The sequence below is a fragment of the Dunckerocampus dactyliophorus genome, chromosome 18 (genome assembly GCF_027744805.1).
Source record: "Dunckerocampus dactyliophorus isolate RoL2022-P2 chromosome 18, RoL_Ddac_1.1, whole genome shotgun sequence".
NCBI classification, from domain to species: domain Eukaryota; kingdom Metazoa; phylum Chordata; class Actinopteri; order Syngnathiformes; family Syngnathidae; genus Dunckerocampus; species Dunckerocampus dactyliophorus.
The window spans coordinates 8,416,797-8,432,034 of record NC_072836.1 but is presented as its reverse complement, the minus strand read 5'-3'; the positions used below and the strand labels follow the sequence as shown (position 1 = coordinate 8,432,034).

General features: G+C 40.3%; 1 protein-coding gene across 6 annotated transcripts in view; it reads right to left on the bottom strand.

Annotated features, from left to right (window-relative positions):
• adgrl1a (adhesion G protein-coupled receptor L1a) overlaps positions 1–15,238 on the bottom strand; it is a 169,228-nt gene that overhangs the window by 21,370 nt on the left and 132,620 nt on the right. For 4 of the 6 annotated variants that reach the window (XM_054759732.1, XM_054759734.1, XM_054759728.1 and 1 more), the window contains 8 exons: positions 14,094–14,197; positions 10,108–10,293; positions 9,969–10,007; positions 7,873–8,053; positions 6,219–6,341; positions 5,433–5,641; positions 3,163–3,336; positions 1,059–1,268 (listed from right to left, as the gene is read on the bottom strand). In XM_054759732.1, the coding sequence (XP_054615707.1) occupies positions 1,059–1,268; positions 3,163–3,336; positions 5,433–5,641; positions 6,219–6,341; positions 7,873–8,053; positions 9,969–10,007; positions 10,108–10,293; positions 14,094–14,197 (1,226 nt within the window). The remainder of the gene's footprint in view (positions 1–1,058; positions 1,269–3,162; positions 3,337–5,432; positions 5,642–6,218; positions 6,342–7,872; positions 8,054–9,968; positions 10,008–10,107; positions 10,294–14,093; positions 14,198–15,238) is intronic. The other 2 variants (XM_054759729.1, XM_054759731.1) reach the window with 1 other exon arrangement.

Sequence of the window (15,238 nt, the reverse complement as noted above, 5' to 3'; positions counted from 1 at the left end):
CATCCTCAAGCAGAGGGAAGGAAGGAAGGTTGAGGAGTGAAAGGTGTTTAACATCCACCAGTGATGTCATCATGGAGGAGTGGAAGAGGATTCCAGGTAGGGTCAATTCATGTTTCCCTCAATGAACGGCTGTTCCCTCAGTGCCAGCAGCATTCATGGAGGTTACCACTGCTGTGCTTGACTGCAAGACTCAATTATCTTGCCACTCCCTTGTGTCGCCACCTATTTCGAAAATAATGGCTGTGTGAATAGTAAATCTATACTGCTTTACAAGCTGTACACTGATTACAGTACTCTAATCCCTCGTTTATCGCAGTTAATTTCTTCCAGACCCGACCGTGATGAGTGAATTTCTGCAAAGTACATGCCTACATTTCCATAGTTAGATCATAGAAAACTTGTTTACAACTCTCAAAATACGTTTTTTAACATTATTAGAGCCGTCTAAACATAATAGGACTAAATAAGCTATTTAAGATCCATCCATTTTCTATGCCGCTTATCCTCACTAGGGTCGCGGGTATGCTGAGGCGGGGTACGCGGGTACACTGGTCACCAGCCAGTCGCAGGGCACATTCACACAAACAACCATTCATACTAACATTCATACCTGTGGACCATTGAGTCGCCAAATTCACATGCATGTTTTTGGAATGTAGGAGGAAACCGGAGGAAACTGGACTACCCGGAGAAAACGCACACACGCACGGGGAGAACATCCAACCACACAGAGATGCCCAACGGACATTCAAACCCAGGTCTTCCAGATCTCCTGACTTCATGCTTTAAGGTAATGTAATGTAAGGTAATGTCTCATCAATGTTTTGTGTCCTTGCTGCCGCCTAGTGACCACAATGCCACATATCTGCAATATTTCAATGTTTTGACTGAAAAGAGATCACAGTGTACCACAAAACAGCGATTACTTATGAATTAATCAATTGAAAACATGCGATATAGCGAGAGAGGGATGGCAGTACTCACTTTTGTCAACTAGCACAACATACAGTAGGCACACTCGCACAAGATAGCACAAAACCTCCCTGACGGCGACTCACATGGTAGTCTGTCTTGTCGATGCCAATCAGGAAGAGCAGCTCGGCAATGAAGAGGTTGACGTACAGATTCTTGTGGATGGTGTTGCGGTCGGTCTGCAGGCCGCGCAGGAAGCAGAAGGTGGAGATGCAGATGGCAAGGCACACCAACGAGATGACGATGCCCACCCAGGTGATCACGAACAGGATCAGCTCATGCATGTGGCCCTGGAACTGAGGTAAGGGTGATGTGTTTTAGGGTTGGGCGGGGGAGACGAAGAACAAATGAGACAAATTGAAGAGGCAACAACCTCAGACAAAAGTGCGAGGCCGACGGAGGGATGAGCGATGAGAAGCGAGGGGGGAAACAATATGCGGATAGACAGACAGAACAAAGAGAGAAACATTGCTTTATTTAATATTTGTAAATATATGCAAAGAGCTAAAGTGTGAAGACAAGAGACAAGATGTCCTGAGTGAAAGGGGAAAAAAAAAGACATTGAAATTCATGTGAATGTCAGCCTGAAATAGCGGGACAGGAATTTGTAAGCCTCTCTGAATGTCAGCATGAAAGACGGAGAGAGAGAAATATTTCAAAACAAAGAGCTTGTCAAGCCTGGAGAGCATTAATGTGCGCACATCTGCATTAATTACTCCGCTCCCGCTGCCGGGCTGCCTGTCCGTTAATGGTGGGGCACTGGCAGACATTTCCTTCATCACTGATCAGGAAAATTAACAATCAATTACCCATTCATTGCTAATATTCTTACATTCATTAGCATGGCAGAAAAACAGAAAAAGGGCATGTCTCCTCCCAAATATTAAGTTATAATGCAACAATTACCAAACACACCTCATTTCCCATATGTTGGAAACAACTTATAAAAGCCCACCATTTTCACATGCTTATGTCTTTATACTTCCCGTGTTTTTTCATCAAGCGTGGCGATTTCGTACTTTGTCCGGCTGTCCTTCAAAGCATCATGGTGCCTCATGTAGTTAATACTTTACACTAGGAGGAGGCGGACATCTGTAACTTCAATCTGGTCAACATTTGTGGCCGCGTTTCTATGCAAGGTTTAGGAGTTTATAGACTTTGAACCACCGTGTGCGTGGCGGAAGCGTGTCCGCTCGCCATGACAGTCCACAAGCAGCATTTACTTGAGCCGATACTTTGCTTCCCCGTGTTCGGGGTGGCAGGAGGGGATGTGGTGGCTATAGCACGGGTGGTTAAAACATGGCTAATGGTCAGGGGGGGTAGCAGCAATGTAAAAACACGCAGAAATAGCGGCAGAAGCGCTAGAAAATGCACTGCTAATAGATACAGTAGATAGATACTTTATATCTATCTATATAATAATAGTGGTGGAGGCAGCAGTGGCGTTCAAGAGCCTGCTGAAAATGATGATTATGATGATGATGGCTGGGTTTGTGTGAGAGATGAGGAAGAGCATCCCAAGTGGATCAAATATTTTGATAAGCTTGTTGGTTATCGTGGATACAGGGATCCGACACATTCTGAGCCTGGTGATGTCATAATATGCATATTAGATGAGTGAATCTACTCCCATCACAAACTTTGGGTGATGATTTTTCTCGTTTACAGTATGCCTTCATCTCTGGACATTTTCAAGGTACAACCTTTTGAAATAATAATGTCAAACCTGAATATTGTCTTTAAAAAAAATGAAGGCGCCTAAAGGGTTAATTGTTGCTTTCTCCGAGGCTGCCGCAGCTTAATAAATCCACCACAGAGAAGACAAACTGCCGTGTTCTTTAACCTGAACACACTCAACTTTACCTTGGCCGCTCCAAGGCAGCTGCATCCCAGGAGGCATGAAGACGTGGCTTGGAGAAGATATTGCCAGTCAATAAAATCAAAGAGTATGAGTCCACACTGGGATAAACCAATGTTCTGGCCTTTTGGACTGTTGTTCACCAAGCTGGTCAGCAGTTTTGCTGCACAAGATATGCCTCTCTGTTTTATTTCACCGTTGTTTTAATGCAATCTACCAGTTGTCTTATATTTTGGACAATAGCATGGTCTTATGTTTGGTATGGTACGTTGGAAGTACATCACATGGATGAAATGCCAAGATTCTGAATGAAAGCCGGCTGGTCTACTTACATCGCTGTCGTGGTGAGTCATGAGCACGGCGAAGTTGGTGAGGTGGCTGCAGGAGCAGGTGGTGTGCGTGCCGTTGGTGTCCAGCAGCCTGCAGCCCTGCGTGGACCACTGGCCCGTCATGGTGCGCTCCGAGTAGTTCCAGAAGGAGCAGTTCGGGCTGTAGTAGTTCTCCAACTGGAAAGCAGGGGGTGGAAAAAGCAAGAAAGTAAACAACAGTGTTTCATGTAAGCAATATAGGATATTTTGAAAATGCATATTTTTCTGTGTTTGGGCCTTTTATCCTGACGCAAACCTAGGTTTTTGTGAAGACTATGTCCAGGGTGAAGATTTACCAAAAGTCTAACTAGAGCGTTTTGTGTACAAATGGGTAAAACTGAGCTTTATATTTTTACATCTTATAACAAAAGAGTAATAAAGTTACTGACTTACGGGTGCTGATTTCAGGAGTGTTTTCATATGAATATTCTGGTAAAACTAAAATTCAAAGCTTATGGAAGTGTTTTCTTTCAGACCAAAAACTGAAACATCTCAGTAGCACCATAGACAAATGTAGACAAAACAGGCCAGTTGTCCTTGTTTTCTCACGTATAATTTCAAACGATCAATATTAATAGTAAAAACATATTCCTATAATATATTAACTATAATAACATAGAAAATACCAGAAAATGTTTTTAAAAAAATAGAAAAGAATAATAAAAACATCCATTCTATACCGCTTCTCCTCATTATCCCAGCTGACATCGGGCGACAGGCGGGGTACACCCTGGACTGGTCGCCAGCCAATCGCAGGGCACATATAGACAAACAACCATTCACACTCACATTCATACCTATGGACAATTTAGAGTCTCCAATTAACCTCACCTGCCGGAAGCCGGAGTACCCAGAGAAAACCCACGCGCACACGGGGAGAACATGCAAACTCCACACAGAAATGCCCAAGAGAGAATCGCACCCAGGTCTTCCCGATCTCCAGGCTGTTACTGTGTTGGCCAATGTGCTAACCACTAGACCACCGTGCGGCATAATAAAAACATATCTAACATAATTCTAAAAAGAAAAGAAAAATGTTGAAAATTACGCATAGTATGAGATGAGGCAGTACTATTCGTATCTAAAAGTAATTATCAAAAATGATAATTACACAAAAGTTGTAATATTGCAAAAAAAAAAACCTAAAAGTTTTTGGAAAAAATCTAAAAGACAAAAAAGGCTGATATATAAATTTTAAAATAATGTCGGTGTATAAACTGCTACTTTTTTCTCACGCTTTGAACCCTGCGGCTTATACACTGATGCGGCCAATTTATGGTCACATTCTAATCTCACGACATCTCGTATACTTCAGACCACCGTCATCCTGGAAAACACAACGACGTGCATACGATGCCGCTTTCACGTTCAAGGTGATCTATCTAGCAACTCTCGCTCGAGTCTGCCAGTGAATCCTGACAGTGTGGAGCGGTGTCAAAAAATCCACTATTACCAACGGGGGTGATGAGGAGGACAGCACAAGCTCAAGGGCTAATTTGCCTCGAGACGAAAGTGACACAACAAAAGAGAGTGAGAGACAACACCACAAAGTGTGTGATAAAGGAATTGTGAAGCTGTTCAATTCTGACAAGGAAGATGAATGACTTGTCTGGTAGGCTCCGTGTTTGACTAGCTGTGTTACACACTCTGTTCCGCATTGTTTGGAAAAATGCACGTATTTAATTAAAAGTTAAGAAAATCTTTCTGTGTGCTAAATATCCCATGTTCCAACGTGGACACCTGCGGCTTATAGAACGGTGTGGCCTGTATTCTGAGGGTACAAGTCTTTTCTTCTAAATTTAGTGGGTGTGGCATATATTCAGCTGCGCTAAATAATCTGGTAACTGCAGCATTTATTGAGAAACTAAATGATTGAACAGCTGACAAAGATTTTACATCCCCCAAGAATAAAGTTGTAATTTTAATTTTTGTTATTGTTTAATGTAGTTTGTTAGTGTGCAACTTTCTGTGTATTTTACGGGTGCTCATTTCATTTCATGCAGCGGTAGCCGTGCGTCCATATTGTCAGTGTGACATTTAAAGATATTGTCTATCTAATATGTCACTGTATTGGCTAGCTGATGTTACTTTTTTGCGGCTTCAGATTGGCCAAAATATGCACGACTTCTGGTGAATGTGCTGTTTATGTGGACACAACGCCACTGGTGCGACTTTAGTGGGAAAATTGTGCATGGATGAAAATATCATGTGGACATGGGAGCATCGCCTCGCACCACCTGTAGATGTCTGAGCGTGAAGACCACCGGCTCGGTGAGGAAGACGCGGCTGGACTCTTTGTTAATGGAGGCGGAGATGACGTGGGAGTTGACGGCCAGGCGCTTCCGACCGTGGCCGGACTGCAAGTCCATCTTGACGGTGGCGTTCTCGGTGGACAGGAAGGACCCGAGGTGCTTGTACAGGATGAAGACCACCTTGACTTGCCCTGTGAGCGGCAGGGAGACATTTAGAGGGGGAAAAAAACAACAAACGGAGATGTAATATGGTAATGGCGTCAAGAGTGACAGATTTGGAGGGTGGGGAGTGACGGGGCGAGACAAAGAGAGGGAGTCAGTGAAGGTTAGAATGATGGTAAGGAGCGTTTCATTTGGATGGGCGGCGGAGAGCCAGATTTAATGTGGAGGGCAATGGAACATTCATCCCTCAAGCATTCGCACATCTCTTATTATTCCATATGAATATTTCATGTGCGTTTGTTTCAATCATTCTAATCTCGTTCCCGCCGCAGAGCCGCGCCGAGACAGAAAACAGAGATTGGAAGGGGGGGGGGATGGCACCCAAGAGGAGGAGATTGTGATCTACATGCCTGCCCGGCTATTCTATTAAGACTGCTGTTAAGAAACCATCAAGGAAGGAAAAAAAGAAATTGTCTCAGCGCTTTTGTTAATCTGATTAGACAACTATTACGACGCACTAACTTTGCATATTGCTTTCTGTCTGCATAAAAATGCAAATGGACCTATAAGAGAAGTGAACGCTGCAAGCGGTTGGAGCCTGCTGACCGTTACGACTGTACTGTTTGATGGTGGACGCCGACAGATGGATGGTGCTGTCGTTGCCGTAGTTGAGTGGGAAGGACAAGTCCTGCAGGTCCATCTCCGTGTTCAGGACATGCACCTCCAGATCTGCAGGGAGGAATAGAGCATACAACTTTTCAGCTGAACATGGAAAAACCCATTACATAGCATCATTCATAGTACTCATCACATACAATACAGGATGTATTGTACTTCATTAATACAGTATTATTCCTGCCACCTATGCTTAGTTCTTTTGTTTTGTTTGTTTCAGCACTAAGTTACACCATGGAAACAAACATAAAAGACAAATCAGGCCAGTTCTCCTTGTTTTTTCATGGATAATTTAATACCACCTATTATTAATACAGGCAGTCTTTGTTTTACGTTTTGTGTTTAAGGTTATGGTGCACTCCCATAAATTATTAGTACGGTAGAAAAGAAAAACAAATAACAGAAGAATACGTAGGCGGAATAATACATAGGTGTGCATAGCTATGCTGAGGAAGGACAAAACCGCTTTTGTTCTTTTTGGTAACTTTTTGCCCTTCTTTACGTCTTCCAGGTAAAAGACACTCTTTTCTGATGCTAGTGTGTCAAAGAAAAGGAAAGCCATCACCATGGAAGCGAATATAGACATTGTAAAACGCTCAGAAAAGGGAGCAATGCTGACCATTCAGTCTTTATTCGTATTTAATCTACTTATTACTGGATTTTACATGTCCTTCAAGTGTTTTTTGTACAGTGTGACTGACTTAGGTATTAATTCAGGTATAATCGACTTACACTAAAACTTGACTTACAACGCCGTCGTAGGAACAAAACTCGCAGGTAGACCAAGGTACTCACTGGAAATAACAACTGTGATATAATAAAGGTTGTAAAATTACAAGAAAAAAAAAGTTCTTAAGAAAAAAAAACCACCAAAAAAATGATTTAAAAACTGACAAAAGGTCAGCTTTTATAAAAATATTGTATTTTATTGTATTATGTATTTTATACTATATTACTATTTTATTGTATTATTAAAATTGTAATAATAGCCATGATAATAATAATAATAACAATAATAAGAATAATATTTATATTAAAAATATATTGCTATATTTGTAATTTTTTTTGAAAGAAAAACGTTTGAGAGAAGAATGTTGCACATATAAAAAAAGTAATATTATGAGAACAGTCAGAAAATAATTGTAAAACAATATGGGGGAAAAAGTCACCATTTTCAAAATGATACAGTAGCTTTTCTGAGAAATATAAAAATATATAAAAATGACTCAAAAATGAGGGGAAAAAAGTAAATTACAAATACAGGAAAAAAGTTATTATGCGTTTTTTTTTGCCTTCATTTTTTGCATGATTTTGCACGATGTTTGCAAGATCGCCCCCCGCCCATATAATTTTGGTGAAAATTGTAAACTATTGTTTACAATGGAATAAAACTTTAAAATATCCTTGTGAAATATTACAATTAGAGAGGCATTTGTATGTTATATGTTGTATTTTACAATATTGTTTTTACCATTATTATGTTGACACTTAAAGGGCCAGGTTGCAATCAGTCAGGCTTATGTAGGAGTTTATGACATGATGTTTCCTTGGACGCTTGCGTGTGACAGAGTGGTGGCTATCTTACCGATGTTGGGCGCTCGGTCTGAGAAGCGACTGCCATACATGTTGTTGGCCAGGAGGAAGGCGCCTTTCTCCAGGATGTCCACTAGCATGGTGGCGATGTGCGCCTGCTCTGTGCTGTTCATATCCTGCCAGGACTCCAGCGCCTCGGGGCGGAGGAGGTTGTCCACCGTCTGCACCACCGCCTAGCACCAGCAGGGGGAGATTTATGTATTATTAACATTATTCTCAGAAGCACCTTGCTTCTTCCCTGCACTATGACAGACATATTACACATTCTATTTCACACTTAAATTTTATTTAATGGAACTTGGAGGAATCGTGTCATTCTTTTTCACGCAACTGCTGGCAGAGGCTGATGTGGTTTTTGTTTGGCGTAAAAAAAAATAGCGTCGCAGTTACATGTTACACAGCAGTCGGTCTGTGAAGTCTATTCTTCTTGCAACAAGAGATCAGTGTTATATTACAGTGTGCTGAAGAAAGGTCAGGACACGCGGCACAAAGCCACATTTCATCATTACAAACACACACACAAAGATACACACACACACACACACACACACACACAGATATAGTAGGTTTTTTCATGATATTACCTTACAGCTTTCTGAGAAACACAGATATTGCAGAAATATTGAAAAAGCACAGCCTGGTAACACAAACCGTTTCATACCAACGTCAAATTAGATCTTCCCAGAAGCAGACATATTGCATTGTGTCTATCAGCAAAGCAGTGTGGAGGGTTCCAGTCAAGGCTTTGGTAAATAAGTGCATGATATTTTACATGTATGCCCAGTATGAATGATTTCAATTATTTAAAGAGATAAATAAAACCACAAGTATTGACGCAATTGCCCATAATGTCTTTACATAAGGCAGAACTAGGCCAATCTTTAATTAACTACAAATGGCGTGGTTGTATAGCACTGTAATGTATCTAATTTGACATTTTTTTCCTCATGTATTCGAACATAAAAATGAATTTAAAGACAGTAAAAGCAAGTAGTAAGTTGGTGAACTAGTATCCACCCTTGTTAAGGAGGTACCATGTCTGGCCTATATTGAGATTTCAGAGAATATAACAGGACTTTTACGATGCATTTTTGCGTTAAATACAGTATATGTTTTCTAATTATTTTTGAAATGCGTTTTATTTGAGTTCAAATTTTCCACTACCAGGGTTTGCCTCTTGTGATAAAAAAAAAAAAAAAGCTATTTATTTTTTACCAAAAAAAATCACTGGAAATTTGACATATGTTTTATGCCTCCTTGTTATTTTTTAAATATTTGTATTATTATTGTAATGTTGTATTATTATTAAAATTGTTTTAAAATTTTTTTAATTTTCCATTTTCTTACGTCTTATCTGTTTAGTACAAGGGTGTCCAAACTTTTTCCACCAAGGGCTGCATACTGAAAATCAAAGGATGCTGGGGGCCACTTTGACATTTTGATGTATTTTTTTTATTTATTTTGTAAAATGGCAAAAAACATTTAAGACAAACCTTTGTTTTATTATTAGTTATTATTATTATCAACAGATTATTTTGGCCTTTTTGCTCTATTTTTAATCTTGTTTCTACAATGTGCTGCAGGCCAATAAAAAAAGAAGCCGCGGGCCGCAGATGGCCCTCGCGCCGCACTTTGGACACCCCTGGTTTAGTATGTCCGTTCTGTATGGGGGTTTTAGAAATACAGGAGACTTTAAAGCTATGGAAAATAAAGTTATGTAAAATGTAATTTAGTGTTATCCTTGTAATGAAAAAAAAATGCAGTGACACACTATAATGATATATAATGTGTAGGAGTACAAACATTCAATTAATGCCCTGCTAATGGAGTTCTTGGTGCTTGCATTTGGATTTTTTGTCTTTCACATAAAACTGGGACATGCACACAAAAAAAATATATATCTTGGCCCCGGACCACTGATTGTGAGGTGTGTTATTGACCACAAGCTACAAATTGTATGTGACAACTAATAAAAAAGAAAAATCTCATCCGCAAAGCCAGTCTTCCTTGAGGATTCACATCCCTCCAGTTCTTCCAAGACTCACAGGCATTTACTGTAAAGCTGGCAGATGAAAAGGGAAAATGTACCTGGATGTAGGCCCGACAGGTCCGCTCTCGCTTCTGAAACTGGAGACCAAAAAATGACAGGGGATTAAAAAGCAAAAAAAAAAAAAAAAAATCAGTCAATGCAGGTTCCTGGTGGAGGAGTGCGTGCATCCTAGGCTACCTTGTTGTAGTTGCGTGCTGCTGACTCCTTGTTGCCGGGCCTGAGGGACTGCAGCTGAGCGTCCAGGATGTCCAGCAGTTGCTCAATCAGTCGCACCGACGAGCTGATGTCCCCCGCCTGGATCCGCCCTCGCGTGTGATTGGCTAGCTCAATGGCGATGTTGGCAGCGTTCTCGCCACTCTTTATCTGGACGAAAGAACATAGAAACACACACTTGCTTACTAGGGCTGTAACAGTGCATGTATTTGTGATGTGATTTTTTGGTAGGGCTCAGGGCTCACATCAAGTGAGGGACGCCAAGTGTAAATGCCTTGCATCTACACCGCAAACCAGCGGTGTCCAAAGTGCGGCCGGGGGGGCCATTTGCGGCCCGTGGCTGTTTTATTGGCCCGTGGTATGTCTTGAAAATGTAATTGAATTAGAAAACTTAAAAAAAAAAAATAGTTTTAGTAGCATAGAGTTGAAATATTAAAGAAATGCGTTATTTTTTTAAATACATAATATTACTAGGGCTGTCAAATTATTCAACTTTTCACTCAAATTAATCACAGTTTTGAAATTAACTGATCATGATTAATCACCAATTACCACTATGTGTGAAATATGCCCATTTTGCTGTATTTTATGAACAGAAAGATAAATGACAGGAGACAATTATATATATTTTTATGTATCAACAGCTCCAGGTGAACTGAAAATGTACATAGCACATAATGTATGTCTGAAAGTGTTATTTGGTAAGCACGAGTCTCTTTAATAGTAGCAGAACATTTGACTCACACTTTAACTGCGTCATTATGAGCCATAAAGGGCTGCGTTTCGAGTGTAGATGTATTTTGTGGGATTCCCGATCATACTTAAGCCTTTAGGCGGCAGAGTTTTTGAAAGAAAATATTCAGTTTTGACATTACTATTTCAAAAGGTTGTAGCTTGAAAAGCATTCGAGATAAAGGCATACTGTAAATGAGAAAAGTCATCAGTATGACCCAAAGTTTGTGATGAGCAAATTCACTGATTTAATTCGCATATTATGTCACCAGGCTCAGAATTTGTCAGATCCCTGTCTCCACGATACCCAACCGGCTCATCAAAATGTCGGATCCACTTGGGATACTCTTCCTCATCTCTCAAGCAAACCCAGCCATCATTATCATCATTTACAGCGTGATCCTGAACACCACTGCTGCCACCACCGCTATTAGCAGTGCATTTTCTGCCGCGGAGTGTCCCGTGGATTCTACCGCGTCTGCTGCTGTTTCTGCATTTTTTTTTACATTCCTGCTACCTCCTCACCATTAGTGGTGTTTTGACCCTCCATCACGTCCCCTCCTGCCATCCTGAACATGGTGAAGCAAAGAATCGGCTTAAGTATGTGCTGCTTGTGGACTGTCATGGCGAGTTGACTTGCTGCCGCCACACACACGGAGGTTCAAAGTCTATAAACTCCTAAGCTTTGCAGAAATGTTGCTCAGATTGAAGTTACAGATGTCTGCCATCTCCTGGTGGAAAGTATTAACTACATGAGGCACCATATTTGCAGAAACGGCTTGTTAAATTCAGCAGTGTCGCTTGTCGCAATTATGCGACTTTGGCGCTTAAAGGGTTAAATGCAGCAAATTGTACTTCCACAGTAACAGTTACATTAGTGAGAGACAAGAATATCTGCTTCATATTTTTCTTTGTCCTTCTGTTTATTATGGGCGAGAGCGCAGGCGGAAAAAGTTGAAAATGTTCATAAAAAAGTGTCATAATGGGAGTGAATGAGTGAGTGAATGAGGGAAGCACACAGTGTGCAAAAAAGATGTGAAAATTGTCAAATGAATGGTTTATTTAGAACACGCATACATACACGCATAATAAAGACGACGTGATTTGCGGAGTGTCAGCGAATGCACCTCGCTGTAGCCTAGTGATAATGAGGAAGTGTTGTCCCCAGGACGAGCTGAGTAGAGGCGTGATTGTGAGTTGGAGATACCCATACGGTGTTGGAATTGCATTGCTGTTGATTGTTGATGTGTTCCAGGCAAAATGAAGTTCTAAAAGAGCGGCAGACTGGGAAGATGATACTAAAAATAGGCTTCTTCACCTATCGGACGAAGCTGAGATGCAGTTTTTTCTTGATATAGATCTCACTTCTTAGCATATGTACATGTGGTGTTTTAGAAAATGTCAAAGTGGCCCTTGTATCCTTTCATTTTCTGTGTGTGGCACTTTGTGGAAAAAGTCTGAACAGCCCTGCCGTAAACAAATGCTGTGCAGTCCAGCTTTTGGATTAATGGCTAGAGATAGTGCCAAGGAGAAGTCAGAGCCTGTAAACCCTCTTCCAAATCATTAAAGCTGTTTATACAAGCCCTAAGCAGTTTGTTTTGCATTTCGTTCCTTTACTGTACCAAAAATGCTCTGAACCGTGACCGAAAAGCCAAAATGCATACCAAACTGTGATTATGATATACCGTTACACCCCGAGTATTTACATACTCTAGTCACTTAAGTTCAAACTGGCAGCTGCTCTCAACCAAGTAAAAGAAACAACGTACCAAGTACTCCAGACCTTTTCATCTCAGCTGGTCTTGTAAACAAACCTTGTAGAACACACTGTGAAGTCTGCCCAGCGCACTTCACAAATCACACCCTGAGCGAAGTGCTGCTTTGCCTGCCGCCATCGATTTTCGCCAAAAGCAGGAGGTGTAATGGATTATTCACACCGTGATACATTTCACTGTGAGGCTTCGGCAGCTTGTGATGGGACGCGCGCAAACGCAGCTGCTAATACAGTGGCCTAAATGAACACCTAATAGAGAAATACTTTGCAAACTTTTACAAGCCTTTTGGGACATTCAGTTGTTTTTTTGTTTTCAACCCTGTGTTGAACGAATGTAGGTTAAACTGGCCATACGATATTGATTTAGAAAACAAATTAGAACTGTCTCAGTTCCTTACATGAAACTACAATGTCCACGCTATACATTTGTTAAACGTGACCTAAACTATCCCATTGAAAATGCCATTTTTGACCCTACATTTATCTCAGCATCAACAAATGTAATCCTTCATGTTAATATTTCATTTTGGAGTACTGGCTTTCAATTTCAGATTTGTAAATTTGTCCCCCAGATGGTGTGACTTTTACCCATTCAAAGCATGCATCAACATTTTGTTTACTATTTTCTGCAAGTGTGCCTTCTACTAAAATAAAAGTGTGTGTCTCTATTGATACTAGACAATGGTGCCTATTCTCGTGTTATTTTTTATGTGGGTTATTATTTTAGTTTTTTTTGTTTCTTTTCAATAAAAAACAGTCACTTCTAAGTAAACATATTGGCATTGTAAGGGTTAAAAATCCTGAAATATTCTTAGTATTTAATACAAACATTTCAGGCTCAAGAAGTTTTTAAAGATTGACTTGTTTAAAGTGAGAAAAAATGGAATATATAATATATTCACTGCAGTTTTTGAAGACATTTTTGGCCCAAGGACCTTGAGTGTGATTTTTTTTAATGTGAAGCTGTAGAAAAAACGACAATGCATGAAAATCAATGCTTCTGCCCATCATTGCCCCATCTCAGTGCCTTTTTAGAATAATAAACAAATTGTTCAAATCTATTTCATGGAAATTATTATTACTCGATAACAAAAAACAACCTTTAAAAGGTTAAAAGCCCCCAAAATACAATTTGTATTTGATATGTATATTCCAGGCTGAAGTCATTTTTGAAAGTTTGACTCGTTTAAAGTGAGGATGTACAATATTTTTTTTTACACAAGGTTCTGGGAAGCTGACATAACTTCACTGGGGTGGAAAAAAAGAGCAGTAATTAACTAGTAAGAGCAGATGGATCCTAACGAAGGTCCATTTAAAATGTATATTAATCAGACCAAGCCGTGGGGATATGCAAATATATGATGCGTTGTGGGGGCAGTGTCTGGGGCCACGGGGGCACGGGCCCCGGGCCTGCGGGCCAGGCGGAGCAGCTCCAGGGTCTCACCTTCTGGGCCACCTGGTTGACCCACGGGGAGGTGCAGTTGCTGAGGTCAGGACCACGCGGGTTCCATATGACCTGCTCGGCCAAACACTGGAAGGAAGCGATGCCTAGGGACCAGCACAGTGGAAAGGTAAGAAGCAGCATTAAGTGTGTGCAATTAAAGTTGGTTTAGAATGACATTCTTTCCAAAGAATGAAACACTTAATCTAATGAAGCAATTTAGACATTTGGTTGCACCCCTCGAACAAGAATAAATACATTTAGTACGACACTTATTGCCACAACATTGGCGACATTAATGATAGCAAGAACAACAGACATTCATTTATTCCAAATAAATACAATATATGGAATTACAAAGAAAAAAAAATCTAAAAATAATTTGAAAATTGTATTCAAAAAGGAAAATATCGTAACTGATTATTCACAATAATATTGAATAATGTGTGTACTAATATTTACATCAAATATAATTTGAAATCGCTTTATTTATTTTAAATGCAGTATATTATTACTTATATTTATATATGTAACAGGAGTTACAAAAGAAAAGGAAAACATATAGTGTATATATTCAACTAGCTTTTAAGGTCAATAAAAACCCTAAAAAACGTTAACGCACTGATGTATCATCAATGGGCCAGGACTGGCTTAGTGTGAAAATATGAAAATATTGTTTTTATCAATGGATAAAACTGCAATTTATTATTTTTCTTGCCTCATGATAAGCAAGGCATGCAGAATCCATTTTAACACCAAAATATGTTTGCTCGGGCGATAAAGACTAAATAATGCAGGAAGTGGGGAGGTTGGGTGGAGACAACAGCATTGAAAAAAAGCCGTCCACAGCGTTAAAAAAAATATAGCAAGGATTCAAAAAGTCACAAACGCAGACCAACCACAAAATGTTGTACTGTACTTGGCACACAACAAAGACATCACACATGGTGTCCCTCTCTGTCAAATAAAAGCACCCAGAGGGGAGCGACTTCCACACACTGGCTGTCATTTGCAGCCAGCGTGTTGTGTTTAGTGGAGCGGGTTCACGCAGAGGACACTGCTCTGGGATCAGCCTAGAGAAGAGTCCGTACGCTGACGATGCTGCTGCTAACACAAATAATAACACACGGCGGGCGGCGAGGGAAAAT